This window comes from Acomys russatus, chromosome 1 (assembly GCF_903995435.1).
Source record: "Acomys russatus chromosome 1, mAcoRus1.1, whole genome shotgun sequence".
Classification (NCBI taxonomy): Eukaryota; Metazoa; Chordata; class Mammalia; order Rodentia; family Muridae; genus Acomys; species Acomys russatus.
Window position 1 is genome coordinate 88,952,892 of NC_067137.1, and position 19,347 is coordinate 88,972,238.

The window sequence follows — 19,347 nt, forward strand, 5'->3', positions numbered from 1 at the left end:
AAGATACTTGGGGTGGAGGGAGTGTTCCCTTACCAGTGATGGAAGTGGATGTGGATGGACCATGGTCTATGCTGAGCACGTGGGCAGATGGCACCATGGCCTCCCCATCACTCAGTGCAGAGAGGAAAGAGGCACGAGAGAGAAGAGACCAAGGCAGGATTGGGGCAGTGACCTACTGTCCTACACGAGGGGCTTTTTGTCCTGCAGTGATGCCAACAGCAGTGATGCTTCATCTGCTCTGTAAGCTTGGGATCAGGGAGCTGAGAATCTCCATGAAAAATCATTACCCTGATATCCTGGAGCCATTTAGACAGACAGTGGAAGTGTGGCCTGAGTATGGTGTCTGTGCATTGAGCATCCTGATGCCAGTTTCACTGTCAGGACCTGGTACCATTATCTCTCTTCTCTCTCTCTGCCTGAGCAGATGCAGGAGCTGGAACAGAGGCTGCTGGAGGCGGAGCAGAGAGCTGAGAATGCGGAGACTCAGGTACCTGGGAAGAGAGGTTGGTGGGAGAGTGATGGGGAAAACCATCTTCCCTTCCTATGGTCACATGGGCACACTCTTAAGAAGAACCTGCAGTTGTAGATGGGGCTCAAACGCATTAGGTACAGGAGCTTCCTGTGCTAATGAAGGGGTCTTTGGGTGGCTCCGTGTAGTGAATTGGGTATATCAGTCCAAATTGGCTATACTGTGCTACAGGAACAAATTGAATCTACAGTTTGTGTTTATTGTGTTTAGTCTCCAGGACTGGTACACATCGACTGGGATTAGCCATAGGGCCAGCTTCCACTGTCATTCAGGTGTCCAGGCTGAAAGAGGGTCAATTTTATGAATAAGATAAGATGATAAGTAGGGCATGGTTGCACGTGCACGCCTTTAGTCCCCGCACTCGGAGGCAGAGGCCCGTGAATCTCTGTGAGTTTGAGGCCAACCTGGTCTACAAAGTGAGTCCAGGACGGCCAAGGCTACACAGAGAGACCCTGGCCGGGGGTTGAGGAGGAGAAGATGATAAGATAGTAAGACAACAGATGTCAGATATCATATAAGGTTACTAAATAAGCATGGGGGAGAAGGAAAAGGGGGCAGGGGTACCCCAGAGAGAGACAGAGACAGGGGAAGAGAGACAGGGGGTAAAAGGGTAAGAGAGGGAGGGGCGAGGTAGGTCTGTCCTTTAATATACTGGGCAGGGCCAAACCCCAGTGGCAGGTAGGCAGTGACATCGCAGGTAGGCCGACTGAAGCAGAATTCTAAATGTCTTTTAGCTGGGTCTCCACAGTCGTGTACAACCTATGGGGTCCTCATGCATCCCAGGATAGCACAACGCCTTTGTAGGTGACACTGTCATGTTATAATGTCAATGTAGGGATGGACAGTTCTTCCTGAAACACACAGCCCTCTGGGTTGCCGTCAGAGAGAATTTGCTGGGTATCCATGTACCAGGTTTTAAACACTTCAGACCAATACAGCTAGTTCAAGTCATTCAGGGCAGGGCCGTGTCCCAAAACACAAATCTCTAAATGCTTTAGCCCAGAAATGATCTTTGTCTCTACCTTCAGCCCTTTGGTTAGATGAATGGCATGGCCCTGTCGGGAAGCACATGGTTGCCCAGTGGGGTGGGAGCGGATGTCCTCCTGAATCCAGCTGCTCTAGCCCTTCCTAACAGCACTCCTCTCCCTGTCCCGCAAAGACAGATGTAGCCTCATTTCAGAGTAGCCAAAATGAGTTTCTCTGTTGCAGTTCCTTCTTTTGCCCGATAGGGCGTCAGTGGTCACTTTGTTAATTGGCCCAGATCGCCCTGGGTAAGGGCTCTGGCTAGGAGGCATACTCTGAAACATCAAGGCGTTAGCCCATTTCGTATTGACTTAGCACCACACACACTACATGAGTGATCTGGGACTTGATGAGGACTTGCTGGCACTTTTCAGGTGGGTGTGATGGAAGAGAAGATAAAACTGTCCAATCTGAAAAACGTGGACTCCACCGGTAGCTTGCACCGAAGGTACCAAGAATTGCTGAAAACCATGCAAGGCAAAGATGAGCTCATCAGCCAGCTGCAGGCACAGCTGGAGAAGCAGGTAGGGGCTCTTGTGAGGCAGAGCCTACTTCCCTTGTCAGCGTCTGCATCAGTTACCTTGGCGTCCCTAGCCCCGCTGTGCTTGAGTCCTGGGGTGATGGGAAACTCATTCTTTCATGAGATGTTCCTTTATATGCCTATCACTAGTATCTTCTTCACATCTGTTCATTTGAAGCTAGAGGGGGAAGCCAGGTGCGGTGGCACACGACTGTAATCCCAGCACTTGGGAGGCTGAGGCAGGCACAGCTCTGTGAGTTCGAGGCCAGCCTGGTCAGGGTGAGTGCAGGACAGCCAGGGCTACACAGAGAAACCCTGTCTAGAAAAATCCAAGAAGCAGCATCTAGAGGAGTATAGAGAAAGCAGACCCTGGAGGGGAGTGCCAGCCCTGCTGCTTGCTGCTGACCCTGGAGGGGAGTGCCAGCCCTGCTGCTTGCTGCTCTCCGGGGAAATTGCCTCATTCACTCATTCTCATTTTACACCTTATACAATGGAGGTTTTGAAACCTCTGAGGTTTGGGGTATAATTACCCCTAGGTATCTGTGTATATTATCAGACACGTGGTTGGGGCTTGGTACGGAGATCCTTTTTTCCTCTGTGGTGGCCTTGTGCTGCTTGATACTTGTCTGTAGTGTGACTGAAGTGGCATAGGCCCAGATGGTGGTCAGCAGCTGGTTGGCCAAAGTGTCTCAATGAACCTGAACAGGCAGAGGACAGAGCTTCCACTGAAATGGAGACTTCTCCTGAGGACGTGGGAGCACAGCTGACCACTGTCCAGTATGACAGCAGTTAGCACCCTTGCTACTAGGGACTTCCAGAACCCCTTTGGACCCTGGCTACTTCCTGTGCCCAGACTTCTCCCTTTCATGGTCTTAATTACCATCATGTAGCTCAGTCTGGTTCTGAACTTCTGATCTTCCAAGTGCTGGGATTATGGACATGTGCTACCATGTCTTCTCTGTCCCAGTTCCATCTCCTTTGCAACTGGCTTCCTCTGCCCAGCTTTCCCCTGGTGCCATCTTACCATCCACTCCCAATAACCAGCCCAGTAGTGGAGTCGGGAGACACTTGTGTATTCACCGTAAAGGTCCCAGAGGGTCCAAGCAATTCCCTCCAGTCATTGTGACTGAGCTGTAACTCTCAGCACTCACTAAACATTTCTTTACTAAATATGACCTTTATGCATGGATTTTAGAGATTTTTTTTTTCCTTTGAGTGGCTCAGAGTTAGAAGTGGCAGCATTTCGATGGTTGTGGCGCAGAGTGACTGGCTTCCAGGTTAGGGAAAGGAGTTTATGATTATAATCAGTAGGTGAAGGGCACACTGCACTGAGTGGATGTTACAGACCAGGAGTCCACTGCCTTTTTGTACAGAGCCAAAGAAGTTAATTGCTCGTTGGCTTTGCATACCATATAGTTAGTGTTGCAACTGCCCAGTTATGGTGTGAAATCAGCATTGATGATCTTTGAATGAGTGGCTGTGGCTGTGTTCCAATAAAGCTTTATTTATAAAAATATGTGGGAGTCAAATAGTGGGAAACTTGAATTTGGCCTCAGGGCAATTGTTTCCCAGCCTTGAACTAGGTTACCTTTAAGGTCTTTCTAGGTCTTCACATCCCCAGCTCCTTTCCACAGCCTTCTGGATTGGAGTCTGTATCTGTCATCTGAGAATTGTCAGGCAGTTTCCCCTAGAAATTTAACAAGAGTCATTTTTTGCTCAGCTCTGAACAACTCGGGTCACCACTTGCTCCACACTGTTTAGGCAGAAGTAGTGTTCATCGTAAGCTGCCTGATGCCTGTGCTGTAAGCATTGGACTCTGTACTCCAAGTTCACCCTCAGACTGGCCCAGTAAGAGGAATATCTTCTCTCTTTTAGGGGTACAGATTCAAACCCAGAGAATTAGTTTTAGTGCCCAATGTTTTACAGCAATAAAGTTTCATGTAGAATCAAAACACTTTTCATTTTTTTCTAGGCTTTTTATTTTCCACCCCAGCACTAATACTCAAACTCACACTCTTTTTTTTTTTCCCGAGACAGGGTTTCTCTGTGTAGCTTTGGCTGTCCTCAACTCGCTTTGTAGACCAGGCTGGCCTTGAACTCACAGAGATTTGCCTGCCTCTGCCTCCCGAGTGCTGGGATTAAAGGCGTGCGCCACCACACCCGGCTCTCAAATTCACACTCTTATGTATGGTGCGTGATAAACAACTGTTCTACCACTGAGGCACACCCTCAGCTTTCACTGCCTGTATATGCAAACCTTTATTTCTTGAGACGAAAGCTTACTATATGGTGATCTCTGTCCTGGAACTAGACCCAGGCTGGCCTCAAATTCAGAAGTCTGACTGCCTTTCCCTCCCCGACTTAAAGGCCTGGCTAGATGAACACCTTTTCAGTAATCAGTTATTTTTAGAAATACTACTTCTGTGCTCAATTAGCTTTTTTTTTAAGCTGTAAGCATAATGTATGCTACAATAAAAAAAAATACACAGCATCTAGAAGGGTCTAAGATGGTGGCATTCCCCTCACTCCCCAGTGCTACAGTCCCTCTTCTCTCTGGTCTCTGTGTATTGAAGCTCAAAAGTGACTCATTTGGTGGCTTTACTTAAGCAACTTGTTGGTGGGCACCAGGCTAGCAGGGGTTTGGCGTCCTGTGACTTGTTGGTGGGCACCCAGGCTAGCAGGGGTTTGGCGTCCTGTGACTTGTTGGTGGGCACCCAGGCTAGCAGGGGTTTGGCTTCCTGTGACTTGTTGGTTGGCACCCAGGCTAGCTGGGGTTTGGCGTCCTGTGACTTGTTGGTGGGCACCCAGGCAAGCTGGGGTTTGGCGTCCTGGGTTGTGTAGCTGTCTCATAGCTGTAAGCGACTCCTATGCAGCGGATCAAGGGTACGTATGTATTAAATGTTGGCAGGTAGGCCTTGCAAGTTTGTGTGAGTGTTGCTCCCAGCACCCTTGACATTGGGGGTAATATCAAGCTAACAGGCTAGAGGGAGAAGATGCAGTATAGCTGGATACTTACATTCTGATTGAGCTTCACAGCCTTTCCTGATTTCTTTTGTTGTTGTTGTTGAATTTTTGTTGCTGTCCTTTGCATGTTTAGCATGTTTATTCGCTTGTTCATGGTAAATACCCCTTTCTATGTGTGTTGCTTTTGTTACAGATCCTTCTCCAGTAGGTCTTTCGCTTGTTTTGAAAATGGGCCTCTATTCGCCCGGGCTGGTCTTGAACCTGTGCATAGCTGCTCTTTCCGCCTCAGCCTCGTGCACAGCTGAGTGAGCAGGTGCACGCGCCGTGGCTGCCCTCACCCTCCACTGGTGTTTTAGTTTGTTTAGCTGCTTTTCTTTTGTCACACAGTAATTTATAGTGATGCTATATGGGTTTATTATTTAGTTTTTCCTCCATAAGTTTTTGGAATTTGTGTTATGCGGAGGAAGAAGCCTTTCCCACTTTGATCAGGCATTTGTTGTGCACTCCAGGCTAATTTGGGGTCCCCCTGCCCTGTCCCTAAGCGCTGAGCTTGTCAATGTTTAGCACCATGCCCAAGAATATGTTTAAGAGCCATAATGGGATTACTTTTCTCAGCTGCCTTGTCCCATCCAGTCCCTGGGTTCCTCCTCCTGACTTCCCTCCTCCCTTGCTGACTGCTGTAATTAACTAAAGGCGCTCTCTCTCTCTCTCTCTCTCTCTCTTTTTGCAGAAGCAGACTAGAGCTGAAGAAGCCAAAATTGTTCAAGAAAAAGCTGCAAAGATCAAGGAATGGGTGACAGTAAAGTTAGCAGAGGTAAAACCTCAGCCCAAGGGCCCAGCCAGTGCCCCGCCTCTGCCCAGCCTTCATTCTGTTACCCACGGGTCCTGCAGGCTCAAGCCAGACACACCAGCCTCATGGTCCCTTTCTCCACTCTGTGTCCTCCTAACACTCCCCTTTCCCTTTGTCTTGATCAGCCTCTTTCTAGCCTACTGGGTTTGAGGTTGGGAGAAAAGTTAATTAGTTAGTAGCTGGATGTTTCCGAGAATCCTCTCAGCTTCCTTTTAGTGAGCACACTCAAAATGCTGTCTTTTTTAAAATTTTTATTTATTACTTTTTTATGTTGATTGGTGTTTTGTCTGCATGTATGTATGTGTGAGGGTGCCAATCCCCTGGAACTGGAGTCACAGACAGTCACAGCTGCCATGTGGGTGCTAGGAGTTGAACCCAGATCCTCTGGGAGAACAGCCAGTGCTCTTAGCCGTGGAGCCATCTCTCCAGCCCCTCACAATGCCATTTCATATTTTTCCTTTCTCTTTTTAAAATATTGTAAAGTATGGCTGGAGGAATGGCTCAGTGGTTAAAAGTGTGTGCTGCTCTTGCACAGGGCCTGAGTTCAGTTCCCAGTGCCTAAGTTGAGCAGCCCACAACTGTTGGTACCTCCAGCTCCAGGGTCTCCTACTCCCTGGCCTCCACAAACACTCACAGACACACATGCACACCCAAACAAACTAAAAAGAAATATTTTTTAAAAGAATTGTGGTCAGTCTTGATGTGGTGGAACATACCTTTAATCCCAGCACTTGGGAGGCAGAACTCTGCGTTTGAGGCCAGCTTGGGCTACACAGTGAAACCCTGTGTCAAAAAAGTTGTAGTGAAGTATACACGAACTTTGCCATTGTAGCAGTCTATTAAGCACCCAGTGCAGAGGTACTGAGCACACACAGTATAGTGTTCTGTGTGCTCATCGCCACTACTTATTTCCAAAGCTGCTTCTCACCCCACACACAGCTTTTGCTCACGCCAAGCGCCTCTGGCTCTCTCCTGTCAGCCCCCTACTCTCTCTGTGCAGGTTGTAGTTCATCACTGGCAACGGTTGGTTTTAGGAAGCTGGGACCAGACACTGCAGCAGTACTAGCAAGCAAACAGGGCTCTCTCTAAACAAACAACAAGGTGGCCGTAGGAGTAGCAGCTTCAGATTCATTTAAGCAGCTCACTGAAGTGAGATACAGTTTTCTCCCTGTGTGTTATATTTCACAATTAAAAGAAAAAAGAAAAAGAAAATTAACAGTTCCAGTACAGGCTACATAGAGAGACTCTATCTAAAAAAAAGGAAAAGAAAAGAAAAAAGATTAACTGCAATAAAGTGTCCAAGTTTCAGTGTGTACACATGAAAGGCTGAGAACTAGATAAGAAAGTGCAGGAACTGTAAATGGTGCCATGTGCTAGTTTTCAAAGCTTTGGGTTTTAGGCTTTTCGGGATTGTATATATGAAGCAGCAGAGATTGCACATGCTAAGCTCTGTTTCCTTACTGGGAATGTGCTCCACTGAGCGCCATGGCCCTCTAAGCCTTCCTTTTCTTTTTGCCCAGCTCGAAATGGAGAACCAGCACCTGAAAACCTGCAACCAGCAGCTGGTGGAGCAGGTGGAAGCCCTGCAGGACGCACTTGAGGGTAGGTCGACCAGGTGTTAGCAGGCGCAGCAGGTGTGGGACCGAAAGGAAGATGTCCTCAATGGGTGTGCCTGGTTTTGCCTCATCCACAGATCTCCGGATGACACCTTCAGAGAAGCTGCTAGTGGTCCCTCAGGGAACCCCAGAGCAGGATCCTGTCCCTTCAGGGCCTGCGGCCCAGCCTGTGGAGCAGGACAGTAATCGCCATACTCAAATTCTGAAGATGGCTGTGCCTGCACCTTCTCTGAGTACCCTGCAGAGCAAGGACTCTGTGTCAGAAGCCAGAAGTCTTGAGGATTTGAGCTTCAGCATGGGCCACCCTAGGGAAACAGCAGGGGCCAAGACCCTTAAGTCTCATCTTGAGAGAGAGGGCTCTCCCAGCCAGTTGTTCATGAAGCCTGGCAGCTCCAAACGCGGGTCAGCCTTTCACAGGGGGGATCTGGTCACTGCCCAGGGAGGGACACTCCCTGGGACCAAGATCTCTGCCAGGGAAGGTGGCCCTGGTAGTAGCCTGACCCTTCCAAAGGTGCGGGCTCCCAGTGTCCCCCAGGACAGCTTCCAAGTGGCCAAAAGGCACCATAGTCAGCCCCAGGTGGGCCCTGGGCATTTTGACCATGTGCTGAGCATTGAGATTGGGGCTCTGTCAGCCCTCCGCACATCTGGCTGCCCCACGTCTGAAGTCAGAGCTAAGGCTGTGGAAGAAGCAGAGAAGATGGAGATGGAGGAGCTGCCTCCAACAGGGAAGCAGGATGAGAGAGAGAGCCCGAAGCCCCCCAGAGCTGACCTGGAGGAAGTGGAAGCAGAGAACAAGCCGCCCACACCCCCACTGCACCGGTTTCCGTCCTGGGTAAGTAACATCAGCAGGCTTGGGCAGTGAGCGGAGCCAACCAAGGCATGGTCTCCACTGAGGCTGTCCAGGGCTGAGCATGTGAGAGACTTGTCCTCACAGCTGGGTGCTTCACGTGGTTTCTTTGATTCTGAGGCAACATATGTGGAAGTGAAGAGCTGTGCCACCTGTGAACCTGGGCGGGTTACTAAGGCTGTGGACCAAATTTCCTGTCTCCAAAAAGGGGGTGGTAGGGTTTATTTATTTACACTTAATTTGGGGGCCAGGTCCCATGTGAAGGCCAGAAGACACTAGCAGGAGTCCGGTCTCTCCTTCCACTCTGCAGATTCGGGAATCGAGCTCAGGCTTGGTGGCAGGTGCCTTTGCCCATTTAGCTATCTTGCTGATCCTACTAACAGGGTTTCTAGGAGGATTAAATGTATATTTCAGGGCTGGAGAGATGGCTCAGCTCTTCCAAAAGGCCCAGGTTTGAGTCCTAGCACCCACATGGTTCCAGCTCACAACTGTCTGCAACTGTAGCTTCAAACGACCTCTTGTAGCTTCCTCAGGCACCAGGTTCACAAGTGGCTCTCAGACATACATGCAGACAAACCTCTCTACATATTAAATAAATAATTACAATATGTATTGAACGAGTGCTTGTAAGTGGTTAGTGGTCTCTGAGCCTTAGCTTCCTTATAGGTAACATTCTATACCATGATATGATGTCTAGGCTGGGGAGGTGGGGATGCAGCTGAAACAAGACTGAATGGGCTGGAGAGATGGCTCAGTGCTTAAGAAAACTGTCTGCTCCAGAGGTCCTGAGTTCAATTTCCAGCAACCACCTGGTGCCTCATAACCATCTATTATGTGATCTGGTGCCCTCTTCTGGTGTGCAGGTATACATGCAGGCAGAACATGTATTATATACATAATAAATAAATCTTTGGAAAAAAGGCGGGGAGAAGCAGCTCAGGAGCGTAGGCCAGTCTGGCAACACAACAAGGCCTCCACTGATGCCTCGTGAGGATGGGTGATGGGGACAGGAGGTCACTCTTTCTACTGTTCTACTTCTCTGTCTAATATCTGTGATAAAAGGTTAAAACAAAAAACAGGGAGGGTAGAATGTTACTGGTTCACAGTGTCTGCTGGTGGGGGTGACACAAAGGCCTGGCGCAGAGCTTGGCATTCTAGAGGATATCCTCATCTGTGCATGATCACTACAGGCAGAGATATCGATGCCCAGCTACTCCTCACCCTTGGTGTATCTACCCTGCCTGACTGTCTATGCCCAGCTACTCCTCACCCTTGGTCTATCTACCCTGCCTGACCATCTATGCCCAGCTACTCCTCACCCTTGGTGTATCTACCCTGCCTGACCGTCTATGCCCAGCTACTCCTCACCCTTGGCCTATCTACCCTGCCTGACCATAGGCATCCTGTCCTGGCACTGCCCTGCCTCAGTGTCTCTCTGCTCTCCTCCATCTGTCTTGCCATAGCTCTGGGTACCTCAGCATTTCATTCCACATCACCCCCAGCTGCCCCCCTCTGCAGCCACACCCTAGTATTCATTCCAGTCCCTTCCTTAGTTGCTCCTCTGGTCCAGCTTGGCTGACTTTCCTGGTCAGGCCCTGTGACTCACCAGTCACCTGAAGGGCTTTGCATTCCCTGTAGTGGAGCAAACAGCTCTGGGGTAGCCAGGGAAGGGCCTTCCAGGATGTTGGGACCAAAACTCTCTTGCTCTGAGTTGGCTTCAGACCCAGAGGCATGCATAGGTAGTGTCAGAGTTTTCTGTGGAAGTATTTTACCTCAGGGATCTGGAGCCCGGTTGGGCTACGGTAGCTTTGTGGTTGGAAGCCTAGCACATGCGATTGCTACTGTAGGAAGCTAATGTGCCCCAAACAGCTGAGATACAAAAGTATACCTATCTCCCTGTGGCTCTCCCTTACTCACAGTCAACACTCAGCCTCTGGGGAGAGCGAGACCCCAGAACCCAGGGATCTGTAAAGCAGGCAAGAACCCAAGGAACAGAGAGACAAGTTACGTTCTCTTTGAACCTCCTTTGCCTTAAGGGGAAGTGTGGAGGCCAGAGGGAGTGAATATCTGTTGGGCACAGATTATGTTCCAGATATGAAATGTTTATATTATACATTTATTTGTATTTACATATTACATTTTACATTAATTATTTCACTTGATTCCACTGCGCTGATTCTTAAAAGGTCAGTAGTATTTTAGAGCTGAGAAAAGGAGGCTTAGAAATGAAGAGATTTGTTTACAATTCCTCAGCCCAGTAACCAGCTTTCCCTGAGTAGTGAACCCAGGTCTGCCTAACCCCCAAGTCATGTTTTCCCTCCACTGTCTTGGAGGGGCTGAGGTGAGCATCGTCCCTGACCGTCTGGGACTTTTATTTCAGGAGAGCAGGATCTATGCGATGGCCACGTCAGGCATGCAGCTGTCAGATGTGTCGTTCCGAAGTAATGCCGCCTGCTGCGGTGAGTTGGGTGTAAGGGGCCTAAAACTATCCTTGGTGGGCTTGGCTCCCATTCCCTGGGGTGTGGCAGGCAGTAGGGGCTGCCTGGAACCAGAAAGGGGGTTGTATACATTCAGTTTATCACCCAGCAAGGAGGGATCTCCAAGTCCTGCCTCCCACTACTTAGTGCTTCCCTCCTGCAGGGCTGAACTGGGAAGAGCTCTGATTCCGATGGGCATTCCCCATAGCACCTCCGTGACAGGCACATATCTGTGACTCACTTCAGCAGGAGTGGGATGGGGCACAGGATTCCGGAGAGTAAACGGTTCAGGGATTGGGGTCTGTAGTGATGGGGATCGTGATCTTCAGGGAAGTCAGGGGAGCAAAAAGTAGGGAGAGAAGATAAGTGATGCTTTGTCCCGCTGCCTCCCCAAGCCTCTGGCTGAGTTGTGCCTCCTGGTTCATCTCCTTCCTCTTCCTCCTCAGCTTCAGGCCCTCCTGCCCTTGCGTTCCCTGGGGCTTTCTCTGGCCTTGTCTACAAGAATGTCACTGTGCCTGTGTACACAGCGCTGAAGGGGGTAAGAAACTGTCATGAGCAGAGGGGCTGTCCGCTCAGGAGAAGCCTCCAGCCCCAGTGCAGTGCTTGCTTTGGGGCTGGAGGTCAGGCGCCTTCACAGTGACTGTAGTCAGGGAGCTCAGCCCACCCATCATTTTGTCATCATTTGTAATTTATTATAGAAAGTCTTCATGTAACTGCAGCAGGATATTTTCATCTTTTTGTCACTCACTGTTTTTTGTTAGTTCTGCAGTGCTTGAGTTAGAACACAGGGCCTCCTCTTGTTAGACAGGTAGTATACCACTGAGCTACACTCCCAGCCCTTGTTACTCATTTTTAAATCATATTAGTGATCCTTGACAAGTTTTTTTCTTAGGGGAATAAGAACACCAAAGTAAAAGTAAAAGTTTCTCTCAATTTCTAAATCTCCCCAATTCCTAACCTCAGAGTCAGCTATCATTAACGCGCTGTGTTTTATGTTATGTAGTTATGTAAACACATAACTACCATTAATGTGTTTACTCTGTGAGGCTTCGAATGCAATTGCAGACGACTCACAGATAAGCATGTGTGGCCTGTACATACCCTCTCCTTCCTTCAACTCTCGTCCTGTTGTACATGTAAGCACACACATGCACACAAAGGGATCCCATACACATTAGCCTATGTCTTGACAACTCACCTAGGCCTGGGTCACCTGCCCTTCCATGTTTTCTGTGCATTATCCCTGGTGTAGACACCGCTATAACTACCTTAGGTCTCCCTCCACCGATTCACAGTAGGTTGTATCTCTGTCTTGTTGCAGCGAGCACCATTGTGCACTTAAGAGTTTCTGTCAGACACAGTTCTAGAGAGAGATTTGCTAGGCAGGTGCTAGGGATGCTTTAGATTCTGATAGGTTCTGCCAAGTTACTTTCTAAACATGCTCGGCGTGTGGGAGATCTGCATCTTCCTGTGGTAGTGCACTTGCCTAGAAAGAGTGAGGCTCTGTGTGCTATCTTCAGGACTCAGCGCCCCTCCCCCCCCAAAAAAAAAGGAGAAAAGAAAAAAAAATGATCAAACAAACAAAATCTTAAAATGCTTTGTCACAATAGAGGTTTTTTGTTTGTTGTTTGGAGACGGGGTCTCACCGTGTATTCCCAGCTGTCCTGGGACTCACTATATAGACCAGGCTGGCCTCAAACTCTTCAGAGCTTTGCCAGCCTCTGCCTCCTGGGTGCTGGATTAAAGCCGTGTGTCACACACTCAGTCCCAGTGTGTCTTTCGGCTATGTTCTTGCTACACTCCCATAGCATCCAAAGGGTCGGCCTAAGTGTTTGGAATGTCGCCCTCCCAATCTCAGGGTCCTGTCTCACACTTGGCCTGTGGCCTGGCTTTCTAGCCCCCTAGTGGAAGAAACTGGAATTCTCTAGGGAACCACAGAAGTTGGGGTAGGGGAGTGGGGGGCCCAAAGAGCAGCATGGAGGTAGGACCACTTGAGCAAGGTCCGAAAAGGACTTGACATCTCTTGGGACTACCATCTAGTCTTCAATGCCTCATGTTAGCCCCAGCCAGGCTGTGCGGTTGTAGCAAACTAGGTACAGCTGTTGTGTGGCAGGGGACTTGTTTTGAAGCCTGAACTGTAGTTGGGAGGCTCCTGTCTTGCAGAAAGCCACACAGATCAGCAGTGTGCCTTTTGTGGATGAATCCTCTGGATCTGATGACGACTGCGGCTCTCAAGCGAGTTTCCGGATGTCAGTCCCCTGCTCTGAGTATAGGAAGACCAGTGGACTAGGCAGCCCCCGGGCCATCAAGAGAGGTACAGAGAAGGAGAGGGGACTCTCAGTCTCCTCCTGCTTGATCTCTGCCTGGGGTCCCTATCAGTTTTACCCTCAGCTCCAGACTTAGGGGAATCCCCGGGGGTAATGAAAGCCAATGATGCATCTCTGGCCATATGGGTATTGGGAGGGCTGTGGGACCCTGGCCGTGATTCCTCCTTCTGTGGCCAGGCGTCTCCATGTCCTCACTGAGCTCCGAGGGTGACTATGCCATCCCTCCTGATGCCTGCTCACTGGACAGTGACTACTCAGAGCCTGAGCACAAACTCCAGCGTACTTCATCGTACTCCACTGATGGGGTGAGCAGAGCATGTGTGTGAATGGGGAAGGGGCATTGGGTAGGAGTGAACCTAGACAGAGGCTGCCTGGGCCTCAGCACCCATACAGGAAGCAGTGAGAGGGGGAGGGAGGATCCAGAGATGATAGAGGGAAGGAGGAGCTGCACGGGTTACAGAGACAGCTGTGCACAGGCCCCAAGATGAAGAAAGACAGAGTTCAAGTCTGGGAACTCCTCAGACCCCATAAGGGTTCACACCTGTTACCTTGTTTAATCCCCACCCTGACCCTCGGATACTGGCATGAGCTGACTACTAAGCTTTAGCATGCCAGGTGCTGTCTCATGCTTGCCTTGCACTTTGAGTCTCATTAGTCTCATGGCCCTCCTCATAGCCCTCCTCATGACCTTCCTCATGACCCTCCTCTTGGCCCTCTTCATGGCCCCCCTCATGGCCCTCCTCATGGCCCCCCTCATAGCCCTCCTCATGGCCCTCCTCATAGCCCCCATGGCCCTCCTCTTGGCCCCCTCATGGCCCTCCTCATGACCCCCCTCATGGCCCTCCTCATGACCCCCCTCATGGCCCTCCTTATGACCCCCCTCATGGCCCTCCTCATGACCCCCCTCATGGCCCTCCTCATGACTCCCCTCATGGCCCTCCTCATGGCCCCCTTCATGGCCCTCCTCATGGCCCCCTTCATGGCCCTCCTCATTGCCCCCCATGACCCCCCTCATGACCCTCCTCATGGCCCTCCTCATGATCCTCCTCATGGCCCTCCTCATGACCTTCCTCATGGCCCTCTTCATAGCCCTCATGGCCTTCCTCATGGCCCTCCTCTTGGCCCCTTCATGGCCCTCCTCATGATCCCCCTCATGACCCTCCTCGTGACCCTCCTCATGGCCCTCCTCATGGCCCTCCTCATGACCCTCAAGGCCCTCCTCTTGGCCCCCCTCATAGCCTTCATGGCCCTCCTCATGACCCTCCTCATGGCCCTCCTCATGACCCTCCTCATGACCCCCCTCATGACCCCCCTCATGACCCTCCTCATGGCCCTCCTCATGACCCTCAAGGCCCTCCTCTTGGCCCCCCTTATAGCCTTCATGGCCCTCCTCATGACTCTCCTCATGGCCCTCCTCTTGGCCCCCTTCATGGCCCTCCTCATGGCCCTTCTCATGGCCCCCTTCATGGCCTTCCTCATGGCCCTCCTCATAGCCCTCATGACCCCCCTCATGACCCCCCCTCATGGCCCTCCTCATGGCCCCCCTCATGGCCCCCCTCATGGCCCTCCTCATGGCCCTCCTCATGGCCCCCCTCATGGCCCCCTCATGGCCCCCCTCATGGCCCTCCTCATGGCCCCCCTCATGGCCCTCCTCATGGCCCCCCTCATGGCCCTCAAGGTTCTTGCTGTGTTCTATGGATGAGCTCATGGCTCAGAGACCTGCCTGTTTTCTCCCGCCTGTGGTGCGTTGAATGGTCTTCCTGCTCTCAGCTGGCTTTCCCTTAGAGCAGCAATTCTCAACTTGTGAGTCTCAACTCCTCTGTGGGTCCAATGACCCTTTCACAGGTGGCATTTCAGATGTCCTGCATATCTGATATTTACATTATGATTCATAACAGTAGCAAAATTATAGTTAAGAAGTGTCAACAAAAACAACTATGGTTGGGGTCGCCACAACATGAGGAACCATGTTAAAGGGTCACAGAGTTAGGAAGGTTGAGAACACTGCTCTAGAGGATAGTTTAGATGCCACTCTTTTTCTTTTTCTGTTTTTGGTTTTTCAAGACAGGGTTTGTCTGTGTAATAGCCCTGGCTGCCCTTTCTTTTTGGTTTTGTTTTTTGGGGTTTGTTTGTTTGTTTTGTTTTGCTTTGTTTTTGTTTTTGTTTTCTTTTTTGGCTTTTTGAGACAGAGTTTGTCGTGTAGTCTTTGCTGCCCTGGTGGAACTCTCTTTGTAGACCAGGCTGGCCTCAAACTCACAGAGATCCACCTGCCTCTGGCTCTGCCTCTGCCGGGATTAAAGGCATGTGCCACCATGCCCGGCTACCACCTGGCTTTAGATGCCACTCTTTTCTGAAGCCTTCCCTGGCCAGCTTCTGTCCACTTGTAGCCCCTGATCTACCACATTCTCATGGTAGGCTAGGTGTTCCTTTCCCAGTCATCACTGGGACCCCTTCCATGGTAGGATTGGCACGGTTTTCTCTGGATCTCATCAGTGTAGAGAGCCTGGAAATAAACACTCATAACCGGTGGTCAATAATTTTTTTTAACAAAAAATGACAGTGGTGGCCTAGACTGTTTTGTCCTCAGCGGTGTTGAGCAGTGTCACATGACTTCTTTACCCTTTCCCTTCCTGCCTTCCACCCCTCAGGACCCTCATGTCACTTTCCCCTTTTGTCCCCTCCTTGCTTTCCACCTCAGGAGGCACTGGAGAAGTCGGGCTACCTGCTAAAAATGGGGAGCCGGGTGAAGACATGGAAGAGGCGCTGGTTTGTCCTGAGACAGGGACAAATTCTATACTACAAGTCTCCGGTGAGACCCTCCCCAGGACCACAGCCACATAACCACAGCCTAGACACAGAACTGCGTAAGGGGCTTGAGGCCTCGAGGCCTTGGCAGCCTGACTGGCCACACAGGAGACTCTGAGGTGGTCACCTAGACTCAAAACAAGCTTGAGCACTGTCAAGGCAGTCTGAGGCCAATCGGTGGGCAGTGTCTTCTTCAGAACCGATTTCCTCTTATGCCTGGCCTTGTAAAAGGGTGTTCCCAGGCTGTTCTTCCTTTTCTGGATTGTTTTAACAGCAAGTCCATTGCTTCCTCCAATGCCCGGAATTGAGGCGCCTTGAATGTTGAGAACCAGGTTGGCAGAGCCAATCGTAATGTTTTTAATAAGAGGACAAAAAGGATTTGCCTCTTGTGAAACTGCTGGCTTGGTAGGAGCTGTCTCCAGCTCCATGTTAGGGATTTTGGGCCGGTAGTCTTCAATGAGAAACATGTCCCTATCAATTAGTCATGTTGTGGCCTGCTGAGTGGCTGGGGCCTTAGGCACACAGCACCACAATACTTCAGTCCAAGGACTAGGAGGCCTCTATAGACGGCCTCTCAGAGGCTCACTCTCCTTTTGGACATCTTTTAAGGCCTAGTTTAGAGGCTCTCATATTCTAATTATGGTTTTATTTTCCTAGCATAAGAATCTAGAACAAGCCATTCATTGTACCATAGCCAGGGAGGCTAGGGGATCACATTTACTTTGTGCCTGTGACCTGGAGTAAGACATTGTGATCTGAGAAGTCTCCAAACTCCAATGCTCCCTGCCTTACTCCTTTCTTTACAGGGTGATGTCATCCGGAAACCTCAAGGTCAGGTGGATCTGAACTCTCACTGCCAGATTGTCCGAGGGGAAGGAGCACAGACATTTCAGGTGAGCCTGCTCACAGCAGCTAGATTTTAGACATACTGCCTTGCATGGTATTGGGCTTAGATGTGACTGTGATTGAAGAAAGGATGAGGCAAAATTAAATGTGAATGAAAGGAGAAGGCTATAACCTTAGGTTGTGAACTTGAGAAAGAAGACACAGACTGAGAGATGAAGGGAAGAGAGTCAGAGAAGAAAAGAAGGGAGAGAACAGGCGGCAAGCTGAAGGGCGTGTGCTATCAGACTGTCTTTTTGATCACTGGCTCTAACCCCTGCTCCCCACAGCTCATCTCAGAAAACAAAACCTACTACCTAACAGCGGAGTCCCCCAGCCTCCTGGAAGAGTGGATCCGTGTCCTACAGAGCCTGCTGAAGGTGCAGGTCACTGGCCCTCCAGCCCTGCATCAGGGAGGCAGCAAGCCTACCGTGAAGGGCTGGCTGACCAAGGTACAAGGTGGAACTGCTAGGGAAGTAATGGGACCCAAGCATGGGAGTACCCAGAGATGGTGGGCGCCTTTCTCCAAGAACTACATCCCAGTGCTTGGCTGGTTGGCCCTCCAACATAGCCAGAGCATAATGATGGAGGTGATTCTAGAAACAGAAATGGGGCCTGTTATAACAACTGCTCTCAAGGCAAAAGGAAGAGAAATGTTTTTACTTAATGTTTAAGACATTAGGCATTGCTCCACACAGTGTAACTAGCTGTGTCAGGATTAACAGTACAGAGAAAAGACCTGGGTAAGCCACTGAGGCCACCATTGGAGACCAGTATCCCAGGTTTGTGTAAAGGCATTTTAATCAGGCTCTTTCTGGAAGCAAAGAACCTAGTTTTAAGCCCAATGAAGGGAAGCTAACTAGGAAGCACATGAACATGGCTGAAGGCTGTCAGGAACAGCTGCTGTGCTCAGCAAGCTCAGTGCTCACAGGCTCTTCTTTCTGAGCCTCTGCTTGTCTGTTGTTCTTCTCCGTTGCTGGGTCCTGGTGAGTAATGGCACCTTCCCTGGGGCTTCAAACTGCCAGGGCCTTTTTTACCTTGCAGCATCCTTAAACTCTTGCCTGTGCCAACTAGCAGGCTCTTTCCATGTTCGGCTTCTGATTTCCTGGATAATCTTTTCACTGGAGGGTTGTAGGTCCCCAAGTGGCACAACTGTGGCTGGGTTACCTCCTGCAGCTGGATTAATTTTAGTGTCCTTGTTCTAGTGAAGGCATTTTACTTACAGGTGAAGCATGGCCACTCCAAGCTGGTCTGGTGTGCCCTTGTTGGGAAAACCTTCTACTATTACCGGAGCCACGAGGACAAGGTATTTCATCTGCTTCCTAACAAAGCCACTTCCAGACTGTATAGCTGCATGCCACCCACTGATGGCTGTGCCCAGCTTACCTTGAACCACACCACACCCTACAACAAATGCAAAGGTCAGCTGTCCAGCTCCCTCCAGAGCACGTGACTGGCATCATGGCCAGTGTAGTTAGTTGGTGCTTTCCAAAGCACAGTATTCTGGTTTCCGTCTGGCTGTAATGCTGCCGCTTCCATCTCCTTATCCTGCCCTTCATCCACATCTGTGATCTCCAGCCCCACACAGCCTAAGCATTCAGAAAACAGAGACTCAGGGCTGGAGAGATGGCTCAGACAGAGGTTAAGAGCACTGGCTTCTCTTTCAAAGGTCCTGAGTTCAGTTCCCAGCAACCACATGGTGGCTCATGGCCATCTATTATGAGATCTGGTGCCCTCTTCTGGCATGCGGGTGTACATGCAGGCAGAACACTGTATATATAATGAAGAAATAAATCTTTAAAAAAGAAGAAAAAGGAGACTCTCCTGGCCACCTGTTGTCCTATTCATGGAAGGCTCATGTCCACAGAGACCCCTGGGCTGCCTGCCTATGCAGGATGCTCACATAGAGGAAGTAGATCGATCCTGTGACTCGGATGAAGACTACGAGGCTGGAGGAACTGGGCGGCTGCTTTCCTCCCACTGCACCTTGGTGGTCCACCCCCCAGAGCAGAGCCCCACCTACCTCCTCATAGGCACCAAGCACGAAAAGGTAAGGGAGGGGTTTGGCCTTTGTGGCCAAGCTTGGACCTGTATTGCTTCCCTTCTCTCTGCTCTCCTGGGCTTCCCGAGTTCACATTTATTTCCTCTTGGACACTGAATGGAAATGTCACTTTTGATTATCTATTGAATTCATTCATTCCAAGTAACCAGCATTTCTTCATCATGGGCCATAACACAGAGCCACAAACCCAAGAATTTGGGTTTATATCCAACTGATCCTGTCTTTCTCTTTGGAGTGGTGATCTTGACTCCTGCCAGCCAAACTAGTGAAAGCCCACTTTCCTACCCCAAGCCAGGGTCGCACATCACCCAGGCTGAATGCCCTTGAGACCTCTCTGCCTCAGCCTCCCAAGTCCTGGTATGACATTATCACAGGTGTGCGCCTCCATTCCCATCTTAAGGTTATAGGCTGCATTTTTGGAGGGGAGAGTCGTGGGGATCAAACG

At 50.2% G+C, this 19,347-nt stretch overlaps 1 protein-coding gene across 1 annotated transcript in view; it reads left to right on the forward strand.

Moving 5' to 3' along the window:
• The window catches only part of Plekhh1 (pleckstrin homology, MyTH4 and FERM domain containing H1), a 49,863-nt gene that overhangs the window by 19,371 nt on the left and 11,145 nt on the right, over positions 1-19,347 (forward strand). Inside the window, exons 3-16 of the mRNA XM_051148249.1 lie at positions 425-487; positions 1,927-2,076; positions 5,767-5,850; positions 7,407-7,488; positions 7,580-8,334; positions 10,730-10,808; positions 11,273-11,364; positions 12,990-13,140; positions 13,331-13,458; positions 15,852-15,962; positions 16,765-16,851; positions 17,131-17,292; positions 18,066-18,146; positions 18,708-18,890. Coding sequence (XP_051004206.1) covers positions 425-487; positions 1,927-2,076; positions 5,767-5,850; positions 7,407-7,488; positions 7,580-8,334; positions 10,730-10,808; positions 11,273-11,364; positions 12,990-13,140; positions 13,331-13,458; positions 15,852-15,962; positions 16,765-16,851; positions 17,131-17,292; positions 18,066-18,146; positions 18,708-18,890 — 2,208 coding nt within the window. The remainder of the gene's footprint in view (positions 1-424; positions 488-1,926; positions 2,077-5,766; positions 5,851-7,406; positions 7,489-7,579; positions 8,335-10,729; positions 10,809-11,272; positions 11,365-12,989; positions 13,141-13,330; positions 13,459-15,851; positions 15,963-16,764; positions 16,852-17,130; positions 17,293-18,065; positions 18,147-18,707; positions 18,891-19,347) is intronic.